General features: G+C 38.6%; 3 protein-coding genes across 3 annotated transcripts; 2 read left to right on the forward strand and 1 right to left on the reverse strand.

The window, feature by feature from the left end:
• The first annotated feature begins 8 nt into the window (after window positions 1–8).
• LOC124855217 (5'-3' exonuclease PLD4) lies at window positions 9–5,629 on the forward strand. Its single transcript, XM_047344901.1, has 10 exons — window positions 9–217; window positions 301–458; window positions 2,120–2,303; window positions 2,401–2,521; window positions 2,608–2,735; window positions 2,821–3,021; window positions 3,179–3,318; window positions 3,397–3,562; window positions 4,747–4,843; window positions 4,968–5,629. The coding sequence occupies exons 1-10, from the start codon at window positions 167–169 to the stop codon at window positions 5,171–5,173; spliced, it is 1,452 nt and encodes a 483-aa protein (XP_047200857.1). The 5' UTR covers window positions 9–166; the 3' UTR covers window positions 5,174–5,629.
• Window positions 5,630–6,785: 1,156 nt separating this feature from the next.
• srp14 (signal recognition particle 14) lies at window positions 6,786–9,665 on the forward strand. The gene is made up of 5 exons (XM_047393103.1): window positions 6,786–6,923; window positions 8,386–8,458; window positions 8,555–8,667; window positions 8,762–8,794; window positions 8,916–9,665. The coding sequence occupies exons 1-5, from the start codon at window positions 6,900–6,902 to the stop codon at window positions 9,003–9,005; spliced, it is 333 nt and encodes a 110-aa protein (XP_047249059.1). The 5' UTR covers window positions 6,786–6,899; the 3' UTR covers window positions 9,006–9,665.
• xgb (x globin) lies at window positions 9,000–23,431 on the reverse strand. Its single transcript, XM_047393102.1, has 5 exons — window positions 23,113–23,431; window positions 15,773–15,880; window positions 13,157–13,277; window positions 12,962–13,042; window positions 9,000–9,922 (listed from the first exon to the last, which is right to left on the reverse strand). Exons 1-5 carry the CDS (start codon window positions 23,280–23,282, stop codon window positions 9,806–9,808), a joined length of 597 nt encoding a protein of 198 aa, XP_047249058.1. The 5' UTR covers window positions 23,283–23,431; the 3' UTR covers window positions 9,000–9,805.
• Window positions 23,432–25,982: the final 2,551 nt, after the last annotated feature.

Here is a 25,982-nt window from a genome sequence, read left to right on the forward strand (position 1 = left end):
TTATATTAAAGAACAGAGATACTCAGTTCGGCTCAGAGCTGAAGGGAGAAAACCACGCTGGGTCTGTTAACTGGTGAGTTTGTACTGCTTTAACTTTATCATTGACAAAACCTGTTTAAATCTTACCTTCTGATCTTCAAAAAACACGCCGTGATTCAAAGGAAAGATGACTTCGATGTACAGCAGCCTTCATGACAATTATGTTTCAAACAAAGGGGTAGGTTGGCTCCAAAGTATTTATTCTGCTTTGTGAGATCATCGTTTTCTTCACTGAAAACCGTATCCTGCCTACATTGCCAGAGGAGGACCAGCTGTGTGACATTAGCTGTGATTTTGGGCTGTCTGACTGTGCTCGGCATTATTCTTGCCCTCGCTGTGTTGGAGAGACCAAAGGCTCCTAAAAATCATGAGACTCTTCCTGGGTATACTGGTGAGTTCAACCTCACTGACCAGTGCAGGTAATAATCTCATTAAAAACTTTCACATTAGAGCATTGCATACTGTCTTGAACTATTTTCATTTTCATCATGTTAGAATAAGCTTTTATGAATCTATTTGGATTTGATGTGAAACTTCATTAAAAAGTAGTGGAAGCAAAATTATGCAGAGTTTTCACATTTTTACACTTTGAAAACTGAAAAGTGTGGCATGTGTTTATTATCAGCTTTCCTCAGTCAATATTTTGTAGAACCACCTTTCAACTTTTGCAATAACATCTCTACAAACCGCATCTACAGACTAAAATAGTCGCCCATTAGAATGATCTAGTAAATTCAATCTGGATCATTCCAACATGTACATTTGATTTAAACCATTCCATTGTAGCTCATGCTGCATGTTTAGGTGTTGTCCTGCTGGAAGATGAACCTTTGAGTGCTCAATATTTTACAGTTTGTAACGGGTTTTCTTCCAGTATCTCCCTGTATTTATGGTGCATTCCATTTGTACACGGAAGTCAGAATTTCTGACCTGAATAGGAAATTTCAACTGGAACGTCCGAAATACAAATTGAAAAGTTGGGGCAACACGACTACACTCGACTTCCGCATTCAAGATAGCTGCTACTCACATCAATAGTAGTAAAAGGTTCTAACTTTGACAGTTTTTTTCTAGCAGTTCTTAGTTATGTGATATTTAGTCATAAATGTACCACTTTGCAGTGTTTACTGCAGATGTTTCAACACTATATGCATTAAATACTACGTGGAACAGTGTTGTCATTGTTTTAAGACAGTTGCTAGCAGTACGAATTAAAACAAGCAGGAAGCTGGAACACTATAACTCAGAGATAACATAAACTCCGACTTCCGAGGTTAATGGAGTGCACCATTGGTTTCATCTTTCCATCAACTCCAACCAGCTAGCAGCCTGATGGTGAAAAGCATTTCCACAGCCTAATGCTGCCACCACCATGATTCACTGAGGGGATGGTGTTTTCAGTCAGATGCACTGAAACAAGTTAAAATGCGTTTAGATGGCTAAAGTTTAATTTTGGTCTCATCTGACCAGAGCACCTTCTTCATCATGTCTTCCATAAAGGCCAGACTTCACTATAGAAAGAAACCCCAACTCTCCAACCCGGCACGGATTAAATAAGTGTGGTCAGTTTCTGGATGGACAAAAATAAGTTGAGCTGTCAGCCGGTTCTCTGACCAGACCACTAGCCGTGGATCTCTGCAGCTTTCCTAAAGCATGATACTGACACCAACCACCCTGCCTCAACAACGGCTTTCTTGTTGTCATTCTTCCATAAAGGCCAGTTTTTTTTGGAAGATTTTAAAGTGCTGCAGAATATGACTGCCCTTGAAGCCTAGCCTACCAGTAGAGGTGGACAGGTCTTGACTGGTTTGCAGTTGTGCCATACAATTTCCATTATCGGATGACTGATTAATCAGTGCTGTCTTTCCTCATCATTTCCTGTTGGTCAGCTTACAAAATAAAGGCCACTAGTGCCACAAATTGTTTTGTAAAAGTAAACACTTTTCAGACGGTGCATCATTTTCATTTTTCACTTTCCAAGTATGCAATACTTTGTGTTGGTCTATCACACAGAATTCAGCTGAGTCATAAAGGAGTGTAATGATTTTCATTAATATGCTTAATTTGCTATATCCTGCAGCATGGCCCTTGTGGAAAGCATTCCTCTATATTTAAAATATAATGACAATGCAACTTTTGGGATCCCTCTGGAGCAAGTCTGGAAAGATCTTATCTCCATCGCATCACACAGAGTGGAAGTGGTCTCATTTTATTGGACTTTAACAGGGGAAGATATCAATGTTAACTCCACCACTGATGTCCCTGTGAGTTCTTAACTCAGAAATATCTGAAATTCAGAAAACATCTTTACCTCATTTGTGAAATGTTTTATTTTATTTTATTTTTTTTTTGTGGACAAAGGGAAGGGACATCCTACAAAGACTTGGGGAACTGCCCTCCAGGAACATATCTGTCCAAGTGGTAACCAGTGTTCCCACAGTCAAAACAAACTCCACAGATCTAAAGATCCTAAAACAAAAAGGTTTGTTAGTTAATCTTTTTCTTGAAATACTTACTGTAAATGCTGATAATAGTGTGGTAAACTGCTTTGATGGTGTTTGTCTGCAGGAGTTCAGGTGAGGAGAGTAGAGTTTGGTCGCCTGACAAAAGGCGTCCTCCACACCAAGTTCTGGATTGTTGACATGAAGCATGTGTTTATTGGAAGTGCCAACATGGACTGGCGGGCTCTGACACAGGTGAAACCATACTCAGAGTCGTTTCTAAAGTTTATATTTTTTAAATGTTAATTACTTCCTACATAAATTCCCACTTTACCTGCAGGTAAAAGAACTGGGGGTGGTGGTCTACAACTGCTCCAGTCTAGCAAAAGACCTCCATAAGATCTTCCAGTCGTACTGGGTGATGGGGCAGCCCAACAGCTCCCTGCCACAGCCCTGGCCTGCAGAATACTTCACTAACATCAATAAACAGCACCCTCTGCTGGTGAAAGAGGATAACATTTCCAGCAGCCTTTATATTGCTGTGAGTTGCCCAAGTTTAATTTCTTTCAGTTGTGCATTTTCAAGAACAATGAACAGTACAATCCAGAAGTGTGGGGGAGCTGGGTTTTAGCCACTAAACTAAAGAGAGTCAGGTGATTGAAGTGTAATTTTTGTTTAATATGTTTGTGTTATCCCAGGGTTCTCCACCATCCTTTTGTCCTCCATCAAGGACTCAGGACTTGGAGGCGATTCTGTCCTCCATCTCAGGGGCTGAGAAATTTGTTGATGTAGCCATCATGGAGTATTTCCCCACCACTCGTTTTGAAAAGCCTTACAAGTGAGCCCAAAATACAGTTGTTTTTCTGTTTAAAATGTGCTGGTTCTCTTTGATTTCCTCACTCTGAAGTCCTTCCAGATACTGGCCGTTCATCGAGGACGCGATCAAGATGGCTGCGTTTGAAAGGAAGGTGAAGATCAGGATGCTGATCAGCTGCGGGCGTGACTCGGATCCAGCCATGTTGCCCTTTCTTCAGTCTTTGGCTTCAATGGACTACCCTCTCCATCACATCAGCATTCAAATAGTGAGACAATAGTGAGGCAATGTAGCTCCTTCACACCTGTGTGGTACTGTGCTGTGAAATTATGTTTGCCCCTCCACAAATGGAGGAAACGCAGTGGTGGACCTTCACAGGATTGGCCGGCCAGAATTACTCCAAGAGCGGATCCACGATTCACCCAGGAGGAATCCAGAACATCTAAAGCTCTGCAGGCCTCGCTTGCCTTAGTTATGGTCCTAGTTCATGATTCAGTAATGAAACTGGGCAAAATGGCATCCCTAAGATAGTTTCCACTGCTGACCAAAAGCAACACAATTTCCCATCTCGAATTTACCAAAAAACGAATTGATGACACCAAGACTTGTGGGGAAAATATTCTGTTGACTGATGTCAGAAGTGGAACTTGTGTGAAGATGTGTGTCCTGTTTCATCAGGTGTAAAACTAACTCAACATTTCAGAAAACAAGCATCATACCAACATTTAAACATGGTGGTGGTAGTGTGATTGTTTTGGGTTACAATACTGTCATTACTGAAGTTGCTGGTACCATGGCTTACTGCACACAACCCCTCCCTTTTAACAAAGCCCAGGGAAAGTTGAAAAGACCTACTCCAGACCAGGAACATTTACCTGTGAAAGTAAAGCCCCTGGAAAGTAAAATTGCCTGGGTAAATTTGTATCAAAATGCGACCTGGGCTTTAAAAAAGCCTGGGGCTTTCTACAGGCAATGGAAAAGGGGCTATTGATCCAAAGCACACCAGTAGGTCCACTTCTGAATGCCCCAAAAATTAAGGTTTTGTACCAGCCTAGTTAAAAGCAAAAGACTTTAATAAAATTGAGATGATGCGGCATGACCTTGAATATGTTGTTAACGCTGGAAAATCCTCCAATGTGGCTGAATTAAAATATTTCTGCAAAGGAGGCAGAGCCAAAAATTCCTTTACAACAATATTAAAAATTAATGGCCAGATTTCTTAAAAACTTGAAAGCAGTTGCTGCCGCCAAGGATGGCACAACTGGTCATGAGGTTTCAGTTACTTTTGGTAGGTTTGCTTTTGTTCCCCAGAATAAATCAAATTATCATTAAAACTGCATTTTGTGTTTTCTGAAAAGCGTAAACAGAAATCTGAGAGTTAGCAGACACTTCTTCACAGTGCTGTAAAGTTCTCCTAAAAGTCATCTGTTTTTTTGCTGTTTTGTTTTTCAGAAACTGTACATCGTCCCAGTGGGAAATCAGTCTGACATTCCATACACCAGAGTCAACCATAATAAATATATGGTGACTGATAAAGTTGCATACATAGGTAAGGTCATATTAATTTCAACTGATAGGTTTAAGGTAATGAGTGGCTTTATATTTGGTGTTGCCTGATTTTTGAAGGTAAACTGAATTAATCATTGACCAGATAACATTGTTTTCCAATCTAGGTACCTCCAACTGGGCAGGCGACTACTTTCTGACCACAGCTGGAGTGAGTCTGGTGTTTTCTCAGAACATTCCTCACTCTGCATGGAACAATAGGACCCTGCACCACCAGCTGAAGGAAATATTCGACAGAGACTGGCACTCAGAATTTGCTGTGCACCTCAGCGATCTTGGACACAACCCAGACTGTGCATTATCACCAAGATGACTAAAGTTCTTGTCAAACATCTATGAATAATTTATTTTGCTGTCATTGCAACATTTCCCTTATAGCAGTGATTTTGCTTTTTTTTTTTATATTTAGTGTTAGCATCTTATGAAATTTTCATAATTTTATAATTGATGGTTTAGGCTGAGATTATGTTAGTTCCTCATACATTTCTATATGTATTTTTTTCAGCATTGCTTCTTTGAATGTACGATATATGAATATAATGTATAATACACTGTCTTATTCAGCTGTTAGACTTTTAAATAAACAATTTATCAGTTGTTGACACAGGGTGTCTGATGGCCTTTCAAAATAAAGTTGACAGATATTCCCCATAATTAGAGACTCTCTATTAAAGGGAGAGATTATAACTAGAGATGGATTCAGATTTCTACACCAGAAAGCAACTATGAATTATTGTGGGATTCCAAAATAAAGCTTTTCAAAATAAAACACTTTGTGTTAGATGCTATGTCCTGTACATACTCTGAAACCTCTGCATCAACAGAGACATTTGTTCTCTATCCCAGTCCTGCAAGAATACAGTTATATTATGTTCTTGTAGCCCTGTTTGGGATTTTTTGCAACTTGTCCTTCACATATATTCTGGCCAAAACCTTTGTTGTGTGGCATCCAATATCTGTTGTGTATTTGGCCAGAAAGGTAAAGTGGGTGTGGTTTCTACACAGTCTAATGCTGCAGTGGGAGAGGCTTATACAGATTTTCCAAGAGTTCTGCACTCAAGTTCCTGTGAAGTGTGAAATGTTCTCATGAGGAAGATCTTCGTTCTTGCTACCTGAAGGGAGAAAATATTTCTTCTGTCCTTGGGGAGCATCTACAGGTCCTAGGTTGTATTATTCTAAAAGGTGCTACACCAGAGATTAGCCAGGAGTTAATTTGGGTGTAAAAGTAAAGCTGTCAGAGTCAGTATCAAAAATGTTACCTTATGCAAATTAGACAATTACTAAGGTAGGTTAAAATTACTTATGGGCCTACACCAGCGATCAACAGATTTAGTAATTCAACTTTTTTTATTTAGATACTCAATTTTCATAGCTTATATTGCTAATCTAGGTTAGAAATTGAGCAAAATAAGACATTAAAACTGTAATTCTGTTGACCTTTCAAAATAAGGCTCATGCCACTAAAAAGTCTTGACTTTTTATGGTTCATTAGTTAAAGTAGTTTCAAGATACCTAAAGGCCTTAAAGCATAAACTGATGTATTTTGAATGTAAACTAGCAATGAAAAAGGCATTATGGTGTTAAATGACAGGCATAATTAAAATTCAAACAGAAATTGTCTAGTTAGATCCTAATATTAAAAAACTGTTTAGCTTTACTCATAAAAACTCTAATTTTTATAATATAAAAAAACGACTTATTTATTTATTGGTACATAAACATTTAGGATAAGTTTTATATATTTTTCAACAAAATCTTTATGACCTCAAATATGGACGCAAATAGAGCAACATGCAAAATGGGTATTTGTTTTGTTTTGTTTTTTTCTTTTTACAACAAAATGAGTGTAAACTAACCGGAGCTGACCTGTAGAGGGCAGCGTTCGGTGAGTGTTATGTTATCCCCCTCCATGACAGTAGGTGGCAGTGTTGTTATGTGGGGGGCCTCGCAATGATGGCGCAGGGCGGAGCTCCAGCTTGTAGTACGTGTGCCTCTTCACAGTGAGAAAGCTAGCTTTTCAGCAACAAGAGGTCGAAATTATGGTGTTACTCGAAAATGATTCGGTAAGATCATGAAATAGAATTACTGAACTGTATTTTTCTGTTCGTGTGAATTTCCGGTTAAATGCAGATACTGTCTCCTTTAGCTGTTTATTCTCTCAACGTTTAGTAGCTAGAGTTACTACCCAGCCTGCTAACGACTGATTGAAGCTGGTTGAGACTTTAAATAACGTCAAATATTCCCATTCTGACATTGTAAAGGCTATTAACACTCTCGTTGTGGCTTACCGGTAATTACTAAGCTGGATTCCTGGATGTATGTTTGATAAAACTCAGAGTTGTAACAAATTTAGACATTTCTACCCCGTAGGCGTATATCTCAATAAATGATCTGGACTGTTTTCCCAATCTTTTTACTTCTTATATTAAAAGATTCAACTAAGGCATACAAGGTGAATCTGCATTATTTCTTGATGTATGTACCATTTGTCAGCATTGCAACCAGTTTTACTCAAACAAAATCTTAAATGATGAGTTTTGTTAAATGCAAAAACTAAAACTGGAGAAAAAATTAATCCTTGGACACAAATAGTTGATATACCTGCCTTTATATTTGTGGTCTTTCTTCAAAACAAGCTGGTTTTGGCATTTGTCCAGTTTTTTCCAGTAGTTTAAATTTATTAAAAATGAATCAAGACGACCCTAAATGAAAATCCAGTATTTTGCAAGTTAAGTAATAATTTATATCAATAATTGTAATTTAGCAATTTATTTTCTTACTGAAACTGAAGTGTAGCATCCCGTGGAGTCCCAGATGGACCACAATTTAATACAATTTTAATTCACTTACTTTAGGATTATTTCATTAAAATTAAAAACAATGCACTATTAGCAAACAGATTAATAGAACTGTCTTGAAAAGGCTTTAATTATGTAGAATCTGGGTAAATTCACCAGTTTGTACCTGCATGTTAAAATTTCATACCAATATAGTAGGGATGTACCGATATCAAAATTCAGGCAGATATCGATATCCGACATTAATGTTGCTGTTATGGCCAATAATCGATATTTACTGATATTATATATCATCAATATCTCACTACCCTTTCAACACCGTTAAAAAAAACGACCACACTGCTGACATTGCTTCTATGCTTCCGTTAAACATCCTGCAGTCCTGCAGTGCATCACTATCACTGTGATCATGCATTAGGGGGATAAACCGTCAAAGAAATACACAAATCTCTTCATTGATTTTGTGGGAAGATATTTACTTTATGTACTTGCATTATATTTGAGGAGATTATAGAAAATTACAGTAAAAACATCCCACTGATGAAAACTCCTTTTCATACTTGAAGGTCAGGTATTAAATGGTCAGACTCATTAGGGGCAAAATGACCGGCACCCCTTATTAATCTGTGTTGCAATATAGCATATCATTCTTCTTAACTGACTCTTTTTGTTTACACTTGTTACATATAAGAATTAAAGCAAAAACCTCCAACTGTTCTGTCTTTAGTTTCTCACAGAGCTCACTCGGCTGTTTCAGAAGTGCCGAACGTCAGGGAGTGTCGTCATCACACTAAAGAAGTGTAAGTTGTGGCGTTTGACCTAAATCACAAACGGATATTTAATTTACAACCTTTGACCTCTAAACACCTAGAATTAAATTTACTTTATTCTTTTAGATGACGGTAGAACTAAACCAGTGCCTAAAAAAGGGCACCCGGAGTCATTTGAACCTGCTGATAACAAGTGTCTCCTCAGAGCATCTGATGGCAAGAAGAAAATAAGCACAGTGGTGAGCTGCCTCTTTTAACCTGTTTTTCTGTTGGATTGGATTAATATTTTTGCACAATAATCTTATGCTGAATTGTGTGCTCCTATAATTTTAGGTCAGCACCAAAGAAGTAATCAAGTTTCAGATGGTACGTTGAGCTTACCATGTGTTTTTTTAACTAAGCCATTGTGGACAAAAGACCCAGTCTTCGTTCTAACAGCACATCTTTAATCATTCATCCATCTGCAACTGTATTGTGTTCTTTCCAGGCATACTCCAACCTCCTAAGAGCTCACATAGATGGTCTTAAGAAGAAAGATAAGAAAAGCAAGAGCAAGAAAACCAAAGCCACACAATGAGCGATAGACTCTTTATGAAAACAGTGGATATCTGAACTTTCCATTTCAGTTTGAGGAAAAGGGATGGGGCACCTTGTGATGATGTGATCTCCAGCCCCACTAGGCTCTCTTCCTGCTCGCCTGAAAAATTCAGAATCATCCTCCTGGTGACTGTGTAGATATGATGCCGTCGTTTACATGGTGATGCATTATCCCTGACTGTTAAGTGCCATCCGGTGATTAAGAACAAAACCTGAGGATTTTAATTTTCTTGTACAATATGGAGCATGTGACCATTAATTGAATCTGAACCTTTTAAAAGTTGGGGAAAGCCCTGCTTCTCCGGGGGCCAATCCCACACAGTCCAGTGCTTACCAGCCTTTGATTTAGCTTGTTAATCCTTATTTATGTTGTGCAGGGTTGGCATTTTTAATTTAGGTAAATCGTTCCTTTTTTCATAGTTTGAAAGTGGTTGTATGGGAATAGAGCTAAATCAATTTGTGATTGTTCAGCATAATTTATGTCTAGGTTTCATTTCTGTACAATCACTAACAATTGTCCCCCTTTCTATTTACATGGTCAGACTATGCTGTACCTATCAAAAAGGTTTTGTATTGTTCCTTCATGTTCTTCAATCAAGGCATCAGAATTTAAGTTCAGAAATAAAGTTTTGTTAATCTCAAATGATTGCAGTTCTTTCTGATAAAATGGGACATAACTACTGGACATGAACCGTATAGAAAAAAGAAACTTGTATACATGTACACATTTCTGTGCTTTGTTTGTAAAACCAGTCTGTAGTTGTTTAGAGACAGATGATCTCATAGAGCTGTGTTCTTATCCAGTCTGTCCTTTGGTGACGCTGCAAGGTTACGCTGTCGGGCGCTCTCTTCCTGATATCCCTGCTTCATCAGGCTGGTTAGGTACTGGAACATAATCTGAATCAGAGTAAAAAAGTAAAGTAATGTGGGTTAGCATTTCTGTAGGTGAAGAAAATGTCTGTTCCAGCAGTGAAATCTGTGCCTGTAAGACATATTTTAAATGTTTCATAAAAAATTGTCAGACATGAAAAGTAAATAGGTAATTGAAATGCTTATAGGTGATTATTTATACTCAGATTTATTTAAAGTGTTATTTGTTAATTAAAAAAATGTTTTTTTTAAATAAATGGCATAAAGGCAACAAAAGGGTATTTAAAACACAAATGCCTTCCTCGTATGCCCATGTTATGTATGGTATGTGCACTGAATACTTGGTCTGGGCTCCTTTTACATCTATTACTACTGCTCAGGATGCCCAGGTTGTTTTAAGAGCAGCCTTCAGCTTGTTTGAATCTTTGATTCTGGTGTCTATCGTCCTTTTAAAGATTCTCTATAGGTTCTCTAAGCGGTTTAGGTTAGGCGAGTTTGCTGACCAATCAAGCAAAGTGATGGCATAGTCACCGAACCACGTTCTTGTAGCTTTAAAAGTTTGGGTAGGTCCCAAATCTGGCTGGAAAATTAAATCAGCATCTCCCTAAAGGTTGTCAGCATAGGTAAGCATGAAGTATTCTAACATTTCCTGGTTTCCTGACTTTGGATTTGACAAAACAATGGACCAACACCAGCAGATGACATGGCTCCCCAAACCATCACTAGTGGAAACGTCATACTGGACCTCACTCAACTTGGATTCTGTGCTTTCAATCCTTTCCCAGACTCGGGGACAAATGAATTGCAAAATTAACTTTAATCTCTAAAAAGGACTTTGGACCACTGAGCAACAGTTCAGTCCTTTGCTCCCTAGCCCAGGTAAGATGTCTGAGGTTTTATCTGGTTCAGAAGAGGCTTAAACCAAGGTATGCAACAGTTCCATGTCCTGGATAAACCTGTGTGGTGGTTCTTGAAGCACTAACTATGGTCCAAATGTTGTGAATCTCTTTAATGGGCTTTGCTTCTCAATCCTCTCAAGGCTGTGGTTATTCTTGTGGCTTATGCACCATTTGTCCTTCCACTAAACTTCCCTGTTGACATGCTAATATGCAGCACTCTAAACATTCAGCTTCTTCAGTTTGTTTTGCCTCTTAACCTAGTTGTGGAAAGTGTTAATGTCTGCTGGAGAATTGGCAAGTTGGCAGTTCACCATAACACAATATTTCTTTATTAAAAAGCCTCTTTTTTTTCCACTGGTCTAATATTATATACAAATATTCAGAAACCGAATTCTAGATCATTAACTGTAAGCCATAATCATTTGTATTAAGCTAAATAACTTTTTGGCTCAATTACTGAACTACATTGGTTTTTTAAGGTCTGGTGGTATGGTTTCTGAAGCGTATTAATGTTTTTCCCCACAGGTTGGCTGAACATGGTTTAAATATATTGACACATAGTTGGGACAATAGAATCAAAGTTGTCTGTAGATGCTATTTGATAAAGAACTATGAATAAATAAGACAGTAGGCTAATGTTTTTAGCCCTGAGATATTTTTCCAGAAATCTATGCATAGACACCAAGGTAATCCTAAATGGATGCACCTGCTGGGGGTTATTTTCAAGCACTTTGAGACGATTCAAATCTTACAGCAACACAACATGAAGTCGTAAAACCGTGCCCTGTTATTTCTGCTGGGATGAGTTCAGTCAGATGCAGATTTTTACAGCAATTAACCTCCAATTTGACACGTTACATGTTGCTGTGAGGAGATTTCATACAATAGAGGCATTGTGGCTGAAGGAAATGAATGCACCCATGAGAATTAGCTGTTCCTGTTTGAGGGGCCACACAGAAAAATTACAATTTAAAATAATTATGCTGTAATCTAAATTCAGTTTATTCCCCAGAGTCTTAATAATGAGAATCTACTTAAAAATGATTACATATTATTTGAAAGTAATGAAAATTTTTTGCTGAAGCAAACAGCCTGGCAGACCAAAAGTACAACAGCATGTAAGTTACTTTTAGATGAAGTAATAAGATATTTATTTCATTTAATACTGAATTAATTAAACAGAAACAAGTTAGGTTTGACACAATACTATGAGAATCTAAACATTTACTTAAAAAAGAAAATTTTTTTGACAGATCATTTATTTTCAAAATGTATCTACTTTAATAGATAGTCATTATTTTTAAAATATAATAAAGTAGAAATAAAGTTTTTATTTAAAATACTGCCTTATTGTTTAGATGTTATTATTTTCATATTCTGGGTTTCAACCTTTGGGATTCCCTTTTTTGTGTTCCTTGGAAACAGAAAATGCTCTTTTAAAGTTTTGTCATACAAATATTATGAATCAATATATTTTAGGAATGCTTTTTAACTTCCGTCTTCACTTCACACAGCAAATATTCAGTTTTTGAAATTCAAACTCCTTAAATACAGTTTTAGCAATAATTAAATAACCCAATAATAACCTTATGGAAATAACCTTGTTATTTTTTATTTGTTTTGGGGGTTCATTATCCGAGCGTGAAGGTTTGGATAATTGGCAGCAATGCTTATTTTGAGCAGTTTTTATTTTTTTTGCAAAGTCGTTAAAAAGTCATGAAAAAGTAGCTGTTTTTTCCTGTTTCATATGTTTTTTTCTTGTAGATTTACAGTACACGGACAAATACCTACAACCCGTGGAAAACAATTATTTATTATATTTTCAAGGCATTTTAACACCAAAAAGTTAAGGAAAAGATGAAAAAAACTGTGTATTCATACAATTTATCTTGAATAGGCGCCCATGACACAAAAACTGCAGAAGGGACAAAGACTGCTCTATTTGTTAAAATGGCATATGAAAAAAAGAGTAAAATAACCCAAATTTTATGCTGTTTTTATCAACACAGCCAAAGTTCTGCAACGATAAAATAGAACACCCAGAAATGTCTAAGGAGTCAATAGGATAAGAAAAAGTCTAAACCATTAATTATTCTGATTTACTGACTTTGTATTGTGAAATTAAAGTCCTAATTGCACATTCATTCAGTAAATTTGTTTAATTTACCTTCCAAGCCTCCTCCAACTCGGTGGTCCACTTCTCCTTCAGGATAGGCTGCACAGCACAGATGAACTCTGCTCCAACATACTGAAAAATAAAAACAACCATGCCAGAAACTGATTTGACTGTGGACATTATTTAAATGAATACATTCAGTTTTTGTCACTTCATCTGGTTGCTGTGATCATTGGAGGGTCTTACATTGTAATATTTAGGAGCCGCATTATAGTGATAATGGCTTTTTCCCAGCTCCACAGCCAGAGCTTCCAGTCTCTCTGGCTGATCCAGCCTGGCCACAGTCTTCTCAATAAAGGACATCACCCTGAGAGATTGAGGGGGCTGAGGTTCAGTTTTATTGATCCGTAAGCATCCTGCCACTACCAACAAAACGAACAGATATGTGCTGAAAGGATTGGCAATTTTACCAATTATAAAAACAGGAAAAAAGTGATTACGTGCACAGTACTTTACTTCCTAAGACAACACAGCACCACAGAATCAGCTTCCTTTAGTTTTTTGTTTTACATCTGCCATCACTGTGGAGGACCTATCATTGTATTAACTGCAATGATAGGTCCAGTTCTTCCTCTTTTCTTCCTGAGTCACATCTGTTTGGTCTTCTCTCCAGATTTACCAGCAGAAAGCTTCCCGCTGAGGTGTGAAATACCTCCAATGTGTGTGTGGATTGTTGAAAAGCCACACTACCCCCTGTACCTTCACCTCCTCAGATTTTAATTGGCTGTTTTGCCTCAGCGCTCCCTCTCTGTTTTGGAGTGATGAGAAACATTCAGATTATAAAACCACTTGAGATGTTTTGCTCCGCCACTTATCTAGTTGCTTCTGTCTGTAATATGCACAGCATGGTTTTATCTTCTGTAGTTTTTAAAAGGAAGGAAAAATGAACACTGAGTACAAGAATAAGGCTTGGGACGTTTATCTTTATAGTTTTCAAAAAGCCAACTTTCTCTTCAAATCAACTCTAACTATCTTCTCCGTCCCTGCTGAAGAAAAGCCTCCCAACAGCATGATGCTGCCACCACCCTGTTTCACTAACAGAAAGATATGTTTGGCGTGATGTGTAATGTTATCCTTCCTATGTAGTTTAAATTTGGTCTCCTCTAAAAACGTTCTGTATCTCATATCCGGTTTGTTTCAAGCTGCAAATGGGACTTTTTTCTTTCTTTCAGCAAAGGACACTTTTTTTTTTTTTTACATTTTTTACATATAAAATTCTGAAAAATGTGGACTCTATTTACTTTAAATTCCCCCTCAGTCAATACTTCGCATCCCCTCAGCATGATATTGCCACCATCATGTGTGAGGATGTTTTTTGGTCCATTTTCTAGACACAGCATTTTGCATGTCAGTTTTGGCCTAAATCTAAACAGAGCACCTCCTCCCACATGGCTGCTGTGTCCACTACAGGGCTTGTGGCAAATAAATCTTTTTTTGACTTTCTGTAAACAATGGATTTAATCTTTGTACTTTTCCATAAAGGTCGGATTTGTGAACAGATTCTCACACCTGAGCTGTGGATCTCTGCATCTCCTCCAGAATTACCTTGGTCCTCTTGGCTGCATCAGGCTTCACAGGTCTGCTGTGTTCTTTGGTCTTCATGAAGCTGTTTGTTCTCTAATGTTCTCAAACAAACCGAGGCCTTCACTGAACAACTGCATTTAATCTGAGTTAAAATAACTCAGTCGTTGACTACATACTAATTAACCAATGTCTGAAGGCAACTCGATTTTATTTAAGGACATCTGAAATAAAATGGGGGTGCATGCAGATGTATACCTCAGTTTTCAGGTTTTGAAACAAACAATTTCCCAGTTATGTGCTACTTTGTGTTGGTCTATCACACTATCACAAAATTCATTAAAGTTGTGTAGTTGTAATCTGACGATCTACAAAAAAAGTTCAAGGAGTATGAATAGTTCAGCAAGGTGCTGTAGACAGATGTTTAAAGCCTTCTTACTTCCCTAAACTAAAACGAGCAATAATCTTGCTCCAAAACAATTAAACACACATGGATGAGTTTTAGTCTCAGATGTATGAATACTGTCAACTCTTAGTTTCAGTCCATGCTGCTGTAAATTCCCACAGAGGGAATTTGTACTCAAGTGATCACCCTTCCTCAGGTGGCCTGAAAATGTGTCTAGTGTCTTGGGAGGGGAAAACAAACTAAAGATCTTGCTTATGAAAAAGGGAGTTTTCACATTTAAACTGAAGGGAGTGAATGGTAGAAACCAAATAAAATGAAGCAGTCGGTTGCTTATTCTTTATCAGCACATTAAAGGATGACTGAGTGAACTTCTGGGGTTCTTTTTCTTGTCTGCAAAAAACCTGTGAAAGGCAGCAAAAGACTTAAGACTGGGGCAGAGTTTCAGGACAACAGCCCTAAACATACAGACAGAGCTACAATGGCGTGGTTTAAATCAAAGATTATTCCTTGGTTAGAATGGCCCAGTCAAAGTCCAGAGCTAAATCCAATTGAGAATGTATGGCACAACTTGAAAACTGATTTTCACAGATGTTCTCCCTTCAATCTGGCTGATCTTAAGATAGTTTGAAAAGAAGAGGCAACAACTCTCAGTTTAAAGATGTGCAAATACAATCGAAATGCCCCCCATTTCTTTTTTTATGAGTAAAAACATTTGGAAACACTGTATCCTGCCCCTTTTACATCCCAATTATGCTGCGTTTGTGTTGATTTAACACATAAAAAAACTTAGAGTTTATGGCTGTAATGAGAGAAAATTTAAGGTTAGGGGGTATGAATATGAACATATGAGTATGGGTTGGTCGTCTCTAGCTCACCGCAGGCCATGAGCTCGGAGATCCCGGTTTGTCCTCAGCCTCTCCAGGTCTTGCACGTCTCGAAACAGGAAGAAGACATCCTTGCACTCGGGATGGGTCTCAAACAACCTGTTACCAAGACAACGAGAGCAGCAGAAGCAACCATCCGTGAGCCTCTGAGAGCCACTCATGAGGCAGCCTGTCACATTCATGGCCAAACCAAAACAAATGTCCCCCTCGAGTCTTTACCCCATCATGAAGATTGATACCCTTTAGGATTAGTCACAGTGTAATCCTGTATCCACGATGCAGAAGCTAAACACACACATTTATTGTCTTCATCATTTTGACTTCACCTATCAGCCATTTTTTCTTCCTCTGGCATTTTAAGAAGACGTCTGATTCAGTTTTCTCTTTTCACTGATCTTGGTCTAATTTTTCATTTTTATCATAGCGGCCTTCCATTTCGATTTTAACAATCAGCAGGTGCAATCAGTAACAGGATATGAAGGACGGATCAGGTTCTGCAAGCCAGATGATTCCTGCAGCCATTTCTGAACCAGGTGAAGCAACTATGCCACTTGAGGAGTTCTGGATAGAGCATATTTATCGACAAAGAAGGTTTTACATCTTAAATGCAATATATATATAGTTGAATTTGAGTTGTTCTTTTAGCAAATGGCATGTATCGAATATAAAATTGGTTGACAATTATTTCAATAATCAATTAATCACGGTTAATCCTGTTAATTCTTTCAACCCTACATCTTACCATTGATTTGAGCTGAAGAATTTTGTTTAAAAAAAGTACCTTGTGCAATACATAAGTGTGCCTGGCAGTGAAACGGACCCTCAGCATGATACTGCTGCTGCCATGCGTGGCATAGCGTTCTTGGTTTTAAAAGCCTCACCCTGACTCTTTCAGGGATTATTCTTGTCACAGTGGTAAAATATCTCAAGCTTTGTCTCCTCTGACAATGAAGCTGTCCTCCAGGAAGCATTTGGCTATGTGAGCAGCTGAAAAATTCAAACAAGCTTGATTTTGCAACAGCTTATTTTTTAGTCAATACGTTCTCCCTCCATGTTGATGTTAAACTGGCTTCGCTGTGGACAGTGAAACTGGTCCTACAGTTTCTTCTACAGATGACCAGCCTGAGCCATGGTTATTCCTGGGGTGCTCTTACAAATGTTACCAAATTTCTTTCATCTGAGGGTCACAGCTTGAGTCAGACAGTTGAATCTGAACAACACCAGATGTTCCAAAGACATCAAAAAACTAGTTTTGGACAAGATGAAGCAAGCTTAAATCAAGCCTCTGAAATAGTCGTGCTCTAAGTCACACAACATCCAATCGTGTTTAGCTAATTCTTATTTCTAAGAATCATTCAAATAGTCCAACTCTAAAAAAGAACATTTCAAATAATTTATTAAAAGCCCAACATTCATCCTGATAACGGGAGTATGCAAACCAAAACTGTACAGTGCTTATACATGGGCTACTTTCAATGATCTTCATTCGGCTGTTTAAAATCAGGACTGAAATATTCAGTTCAGTTAAAAAATACTTCTTAAAATATATTTAATTTAACACAGATTTTGTGATAAACATGATGATTTGTTATTATTAGATAAGCCTGATGATAAAAACAATGGAATAGTGAACCATAATGAAAAAAATCTGTTATTTGTTCTCCCTTATTTGGTTTTATCATGGCTCGACATCTATTAGGCATGCCCCTTACTAATGAAAAAATTTACATCCTTCATTAATCAAGTTCCATAGCAGCTTATAAGTCAGTGTGAATGTTATTAGCAGACAGTTGTTATAAAAAGTTTAACCTGACAGCCTGCAACAAGTATCATTCAGCTGGCATGTCTTTTTTTCATGACACTTTCTATAATTAACATTGATGTGTTTTTTTTGCACTGTCACGGCATGCATTGTCATTCAAAAAGGCATATAATTGTAATCTAATTAAGAAAATTAAGAAAATTTGCAACCTGCCAACATGCAGAGAAAGGCCTTATCTTGTCTTCTAGTTATACATGCAGCCTTCTTACATTTAATGACGGGAAAATGCTTGTTTTCTTCAGGCGATTATCTTCATGTGCCTTATCTGACCTGGACCAAACCAACAATCCAGCTCACTCTAATCTTATTTTCTCCTGTTTGGCTGTTTATCATGATTTACATTTGACATTTTAGTGTTTAAATCTCATTTCCTTCAGCCAGTGGCTTACAGTTTGGTCACGACCTCCATCTTCCATTACAGCCTGTTTGTGTTACACTCCTTTTGCTTCTTTTTAAGCTTCAAGTTTTCTGTCTCAATACTTCAAGAATTTTCCATGTCTTACACCATCTTCATTTTGTTTGGCCTTGGTCCAGATTTCTAGACACAGTTGACAAGGTTACCGTCATTAAAGACATTTTATGATTCTTCCAAATGTTTCAGCTTCAAGCGCTCTTGTTGGAGGTCATGTTTTCTGTCACTCAGCTGCACGCATACGTTTACAGTGACAACACCCAGTTTTAAGAGAAAACCCTGATCTGTGCATCTGTTTGATGCACAGAAGAAAACGTTTTCTAATGGTTTTCTTCTGCTGTATTAAGCCATATGTTTTTCAAAGCCAGATTTGAGGTCTCATTTGGTAAACAAAATGTTTTTCTAATATTTTTTCAGAGGAAAAACAAAAAACAAAACAGATGAACACCATTGAAGGGAGGTGATTTCGCACAGCCAGCAATCCTGCTAAAAAGGGAGAAAGGTTGTTCTTTAATATAGAAAATTATATATGGACGTTATTTATGGAGTGAGACATAGGTTTTGATAATTTGATGCATTTAAATCAACTTTTTACAAATAAAAATCTGTAAAAATCCCTCGGTCAATACTTTGAATCTCCAAAATATGATGCTACCACCACCTTGTTTCACCATGTGGATGGTGCGTTCATGGTGATGTGCAATGTTAGTTTTCCACCACACATAAAGGGATTTTGAGGGAAACCAGAAAACCACCTTCTGCATGTTTGCTGTGTCCCCTACATGGCCTGTGCCAAACAAAAATTGTAACTTATTTGCCATTCTTTAAACAAGTATTTTTTTATTGCTACCCTTCCATAAAGGCTGGATTTGTGGAGTGCACCAGGGCATAGTAAGTTGTCTGAATTTAAATAATGCTTCTGACCAAAGCCAAGCACATCACACCTGACCCACATTCACCCACACTCACACAGTTATATACCAAAACATAGCTCAGTAAGCCACTGGTTCCTTGCCAGGCACAAGGACAGGTAGCAGCAGGGGAAGCTGGAATAGAACCCTCAACTTTACAATGGCAAGATTCCCACTGAGCAATAGCCCACCCCAGTAATAGTTGTCCTGTAGACAGTTAAGATGAACAGCCATCTCTTGGTAGGTCAGCAGTTGCGCCATAATCATTTTATTTTCAAACAATGGTGTTAAACAGTACTCTGAAGGACATTCAAAACTTTGGATATTGTTTCGTAACTGTTTTTGAACAGCTGCATTAATGCCGAGATGAAATTACACCCAGGTGGACTGTATTTATGAATTAGGTGACCTTTGAAAGAATTTGCTGGCACTGGATTTTATTTAAGGGTCTCTGAATAAAGGAAGCTTATAACAACTGTGTGCCTCATTTATCATATTTTTATTTAAAAATAAATATAAAAAACCAACTCACTTCACAATAGTGCACTGTTTTATGTGGATGTGTCACATAAAGTCCTAACAAGTTTAGGGGTGTGAATACTTCTGTCAGGCATTTTCTCTTTTACAGGCATAAAGATCTATAGAAATACAATACATTGACAATGAATATGACTAAAATCAATCTAAATAAATCGAGAGAGCTGCTGGCTAGACTGATTCAGATCATTTCTGTATTTTTATACTTAATTAATCTCTGTTTATAGTTTCATAAGCAACAACTTTTAAACATTGATATTTAAGTCATTCCCTCGGTGATGCTGTGAAGATAAAGCAATTACCTTTTCCTGTTATATTTCTGGCCCCGACCTTAATTCCTGATTGAATAAGGTGGGGAATAAAACTGCTTCCTCTCTCAGCAAACCGGCAGCATGTAGGGCTCTTGTTATTTTCCACTATTGTTTGTTCATCTAGTGGACAAGAGTGCGCATGCTCTCACAACATAAGCAGACAATGTTGCTCCCCCAAATAGCTCAAGTGGGATTTTAATTGGCTTCGCATTCAGCCAATTATGTATTATTCACAACCATTTTGATCTGCTGTTTGCTCATTTTTTAATTACGTAAGAGTGGAACATTCTTTGGCAGGTAAAAAGATACAAAATGACGATAACCGTTTGCTGCTGAGATCCAGTGTTGTGACCCTGGATTGGCTGTGAGCTTCATCTATTATCTGAAAACTATAAATCTAAGGCTGCACGGTGGTGCAGTTGGTAGCACTGTTGCCTTGCAGCAAGAAGGTCCTGGGTTCAATTCCCAGCCTGGGGTCTTTCTGCATGGAGTTTGCATGTTCTCCCCGTGCATGCATGGGTTCTCACTGGGTACTCCGGCTTCCTCCCACAGTCCAAAGACATGCCTGTTAGGTTAATTGGTCACTCTAAATTGACCTTAGGTGAATGAGTGTGTGCTTGGTTGTTTGTGTGTTGCCCTGTGATGGACTGGTGACCTGTCCAGGGTGTACCCCGCCTCTCGCCCATAGACTGCTGGAGATAGGCACCAGCTCCCCCGTGACCCACTATGGAATAAGTGGTAGAAAATGACTGACTATAAATCTGGTGTTTTTTTTACACTATGGGGAGACAGTTTATCACTTATCATCCTTGGTTTGATTTTATTTTTCCTGCAAACTGCCTGAGAGCTAAAAATTTTTTCCTGGATGCTCATCATAACTGATAGAAATTAGTTTTCCTGATGGCTAATTCTCATAATTACCCAACACTATTGCAGACCAGAAGCTCTGTAATGTCATGGAATGATGTTAAGATGTAAGCGATAAAAGAAGAGAACAAGAAGGACGTTTTTTTATTCTATCCTCCCCTAAAAACATAATTTAAGGTTCATTCATTGATATTATGATTTCTATTTACATATAATGAGCGGAAATAGAAGGGCTTCATCAATAAACGGCTGCTGGTGATTTCACTCCTTTGCCAATTCATACTCTCATTTGTTACCTACGTCTTACAATTGTGTCCCTTCCCATTTTTATCTCCTACCTGAATAACTCCCTCTCATGCATGCTGTTTATCAGAATCATATAAACACATTTTCAGATAGCAGAGTATTAGTAGAATATAGAAAACAAAAGTTCAAACATCTGTTTTAAAAGGTGCTGCAAGACGTCCACCTTGTGGCTACACATTGATAATGCAAAGTCGAATATGAAGTGAACAAATTTGCAAATGTTTGAAATGATGAGCGCTGTTAAACACATGCTTGAAGTTACCATAATGTTTGATATATACAGGGGTTGGACAATGAAACTGAAACATCTGTCATTTTAGTGTGGGAGGTTTCATGGTTAAATTGGACCAGCCTGGTAGCCAGTCTTCATTGATTGCACATTGCACCAGTAAGAGCAGAGTGTGAAGGTTCAATTAGCAGGGTAAGAGCACAGTTTTGCTCAAAATATTGAAATGCACACAACATTATGGGTGACATACCAGAGTTCAAAAGAGGACAAATTGTTGGTGCACGTCTTGCTGGCGCATCTGTGATCAAGACAGCAAGTCTTTGTGATGTATCAAGAGCCACGGTATCCAGGGTAATGTCAGCATACCACCAAGAAGGACGAACCACATCCAACAGGATTAACTGTGGACGCAAGAGGAAGCTGTTTGAAAGGGATGTTCGGGTGCTAACCCGGATTGTATCCAAAAAACATAAAACCACAGCTGCCCAAATCACGGCAGAATTAAATGTGCACCTCAACTCTCCTGTTTCCACCAGAACTGTCCGTCGGGAGCTCTACAGAGTCAATATACACGGCCGGGCTGCTATAGCCAAACCTTTGGTCACTCATGCCAATGCCAAACGGCGGTTTCAATGGTGCAAGGAGCGCAAATCGTGGGCTGTGGACAATGTGAAACATGTATTGTTCTCTGATGAGTCCACCTTTACTGTTTTCCACACATCTGGGAGAGTTACGGTGTGGAGAAGCCCCAAAGAAGCGTACCACCCAGACTGTTGCATGCCCAGAATGAAGCATGGGGGTGGATCAGTGATGGTTTGGGCTGCCATATCATGGCATTCCTTTGGCCCAATACTTGTGCTAGATGGGCGCATCACTGCCAAGGACTGCCGAACCATTCTTGAGGACCATGTGCATCCAATGGATCAAACATTGTATCCTGAAGGCGGTGCCGAGTATCAGGATGACAATGCACCAATACACACAGCAAGACTGGTGAAAGATTGGTTTGATGAACATGAAAGTGAAGTTGAACATCTCCCATGGCCTGCACAGTCACCAGATCTAAATATTATTGAGCCACTTTGGGGTGTTTTGGAGGAGCGAGTCAGGAAACGTTTTCCTCCACCAGTATCACGTAGTGACCTGGCCACTATCCTGCAAGAAGAATGGTTTGTATTGGAATGTATGTACCTGACTGTTGTGAAGTGCCTTGAGACAACATGTGTTGTGAATTGGCGCTATATAAATAAAACTGAATTGAATTGAATTGAGTTTAAAATCCCTCTGACCACTGTGCAGGACTTGTATATGTCATTCCCAAGACGAATTGACACTGTATTGGCCGCAAAAGGAGGCCCTACACCATAATAATAAATTATTGTGGTCTAAAACCAGGTGTTTCAGTTTCATTGTCCAACCCCTGTAGATGAGTAAGCAGGTTTAGGGAGAGTAATTAGAGAGGTCTCTGACTCTCTGAAAGCGCAGCCATGCGCAGCTCTGCCTCCTTTTGCAGATATATCTATAGAATTATCACAAGTAGACATGACCACAAGCCTCTGATTAAATTCAATTTGAATGTGCATTTTTTAATAGAGGCTTGCAACCATTCAACCTGTTTGATCTGTTATTGTCGTATCGTGTAAGGGAAGGCTGGTCCTGGGCCGTATATGCAAGAACCTGCCTGATGTTAAAAAGCACAGCATGTCACTGAAGAAAACATTATTTTCTCCCCTGGCTTTGTCTGTTGGGACACGACTAGTAAAACTTAGTCTATCATTTTTTTCAAATCATTGATACTTTTTGTTTTAAACCAAATTTTTAATGTATTGTGCAGGGGATTCAGCGTGTTTGCATCATGATCTCATCTTTTTTTAACTATTATAAAACTGAAAAAAAGGCATCCAGTTAGAGCAGAAATGGTCTGAACCTATCTTACCTGACAAACATAATAATCCCAACTTTGGCTATATCGTCTCTAATAACTTTCCAGGAATCCTTGATCATCTGAATCTGCTCCTCGCTGGGATGCGCAGCAGCTGCAGCATCCTCTCGGTCCGTCTGAGAAAACTCAGTTTTTGTTGCCAGACCTGAAATCGCGCAGCCCATTCTTCATCTAAAATAGCAGAGATGATGGTGTCTTTTTCTATTTACTGCCAGTCTCAGAGGATGGAAGTAGAAACGGAGAGTAAAACAGTTCAGCGCCCGGAGCAGACCTGCTGCAGGTGAGGCATCTGCTTTTTGAGTGCGCGTCCTGAGCTCCGTCCCCTCTTTTGGAGAAAAATCACACATTAAGTCAGAAATTACAGACGGAGAGGCAGCTTTCACAATAAGAGAAAGCCCTCTTCAGGGGGCGCTTTTATTTTTACTAAATAGTGCTGTTTATTTCCGGTGTTAGTCAATGGGTTTTATTGCTGCCTTCACACGGATTTTTAACCACAGTACTCTTCAGGCCTGGTGAACTAAACTGAGACGCAAATATGACCATGCCAGAATATTATTACACAAAAAACTGCGCCGACTATTAAAGAATTTGATGTACAAGTTGTTCTTTAATCCACAGAGGGTTTAGATTATAAATACAGGCTCAAATATGCACTCATTTTTAATTGGATAACTGTTCCTTAGCAGGTTTCAGAGAACAAACTTCTGGCACAATTCTGGCTGGATGTTTGACAGTTTTTCTAAGTAAAACTTCTTTAAATTGGCTAGTTTCTTACATTTTCATAGAGCTGGATCAAGGCCATTCCAGAAGCTAAATGTTAGTTTGATCTGTATTTGGGATAATTGCCCTGGTGAAACACTCAAGTTTGTCCAAGTTTGAACCATCCATCTGTTGATTTGAGATGAAGTTAAAGAATTTGGATAAAGTGCTCCTTCATTGTTCCATCCACTTTATGTGGCGATGCCACCAACACCATGCTTGAAAGTTCATAGTGTTTAAATTTTAGTTGAACTGGAAGGTTTTGATCTTGGGGCTTCTTTCTTGGTTGGCACCCTCTCACTCTTAGATGTAAAACTCACTTCTCCCCAGACAGGGACAATGGTGTTCCTGGATCTTCTGGTTTCTGACTGACACAAGCCTTGGTGGGTCCTGCATTGTTCTTGTGCATCCTGGACAATTACTTTTCATTTTCGAATGACAGTTCTGGTCAGATAAGTGAAACCTTCACACAGCTGGGTGTTCCAGTGGAACAATGATCCCATCCAGATGTTGAAGCTGGTTTGGGGATGGATACCAGGCTATCATAAAGCTTCTAGAATGGCTCCAACCTCAAATCCTACTGAAAATGTGTAAAGTATGAGAGATAATACTACACCCTTTAATCAAAACGTTTTGACAGGTGACCTTTGACCTTAAGGGAGGTCATGGGGGACTAAAAACAGGTGGCAACAGGTGTAGGATGATATGAATAGAACAAGCCAAAATATGGAAATATCTGAAATTTTATGACGTCAGCACTATTTAAAATAGAGGGTTGTGTTTAAGGGGCGTTATGAGTGAACCCATGAATGAAACCAATTAAAACAGAGGGTGTGTTTAAGGGTGTTAATACATCTAAAAAAATACATGCAGTCTTTATACTTTAAAGGTATGCTTAACTTAATGCAGGCCTGTCACATGAAATCCTAATAAAATGAACTGTGTAACCTGACAGAATTGTAAGTTCATTTTGCTTTTCCAGCAGGACCTATTTGCTGAATATATGAGCCAGTTTAAATCAGTTCAAAATAGAAAGACCTAAAAGTAAATAAAGATTGTGCTTCCCTACCGCGATAGAATGAGCAAACCTTCCACTTCTGCATCAACAGACTGACTGACTGACAATCTGCACCAACCACTTGTAAAGAGCTGGGGGAAAAGCAGGAGAAAGAGGTAAGACAAATATGAAATTAACAGAAACTTTACAAACCCTCAGTATACTGTTTCCAAGTTATAAACTGACTCTAGTGAAGATGTCTTTGTTTGGAATCATGAGAGACTCCATTTTGGGAAAGGAATGATAATTTTAGTTACCTTTAACTGTCCAAAAACATTTTGTTTTTCAACTTAGAGCAAAAGTTATCAAGGGTTTTAGAGAAAAAAACAAAAACAAACCTCAACATTCAACTTCATCCGTCTGATTCAGCCACCATACTGTGTGTGTGTGTGTGTGTGTGTGTGTGTGTGTGTTTGTGTGTGTGTGTGTGTGTGTGTGTGTGACACAGGCAATAAAGTGATTTGAGCTCTCCCTACCCCTCCAAAGTGTCAAGACAGAGGTTCATGAACAGGTGAGGGTCTGGTGCATGTCAAAGGTCACTGGTTTCTCACCGGTAATACATGCTTCTAAAATGAAATTGTTGATTTGGGATATAGGGAATGTTTATACAGACAGCTTCCTATGTCAGAGCTAAGTGAGTTATGTACACCTTCAGTGCAATCCTTTAGGAATCTTGAACAATCCGCTAGAAAACAGCTAAATGAATATGTAATTCGGTAATTGGGCCTCTTCTGCATTTCAGGTATAAATGAGGTTGATTCAGGACGTCCTGAACCTTAGAGCAATCAGCTGTTCACCGATCAAGTTCACTTCTGTTGTCTGGATAAAAAGGCCGTAGATGAAATCAGATTCTTAATTTCGAGCCACAGTCCTTCCAGGGCACACGGGATGATCCTTTTTTTTTTTAATGCAGTCGATCAGCTGGGCTGTGTCTCTGGTCCTCCCTTCTTCGTGTTGTTTGTTGGGCTTCAAAAGGTTCGCTGTCATCCCCTAGCCGGCTCTCGTCACTCCTAGTCATCCTACAGTTCTCTCCCTAATCTGCTCAGTC

Source organism: Girardinichthys multiradiatus, chromosome 19 (assembly GCF_021462225.1).
Source record: "Girardinichthys multiradiatus isolate DD_20200921_A chromosome 19, DD_fGirMul_XY1, whole genome shotgun sequence".
NCBI lineage: Eukaryota > Metazoa > Chordata > Actinopteri > Cyprinodontiformes > Goodeidae > Girardinichthys > Girardinichthys multiradiatus.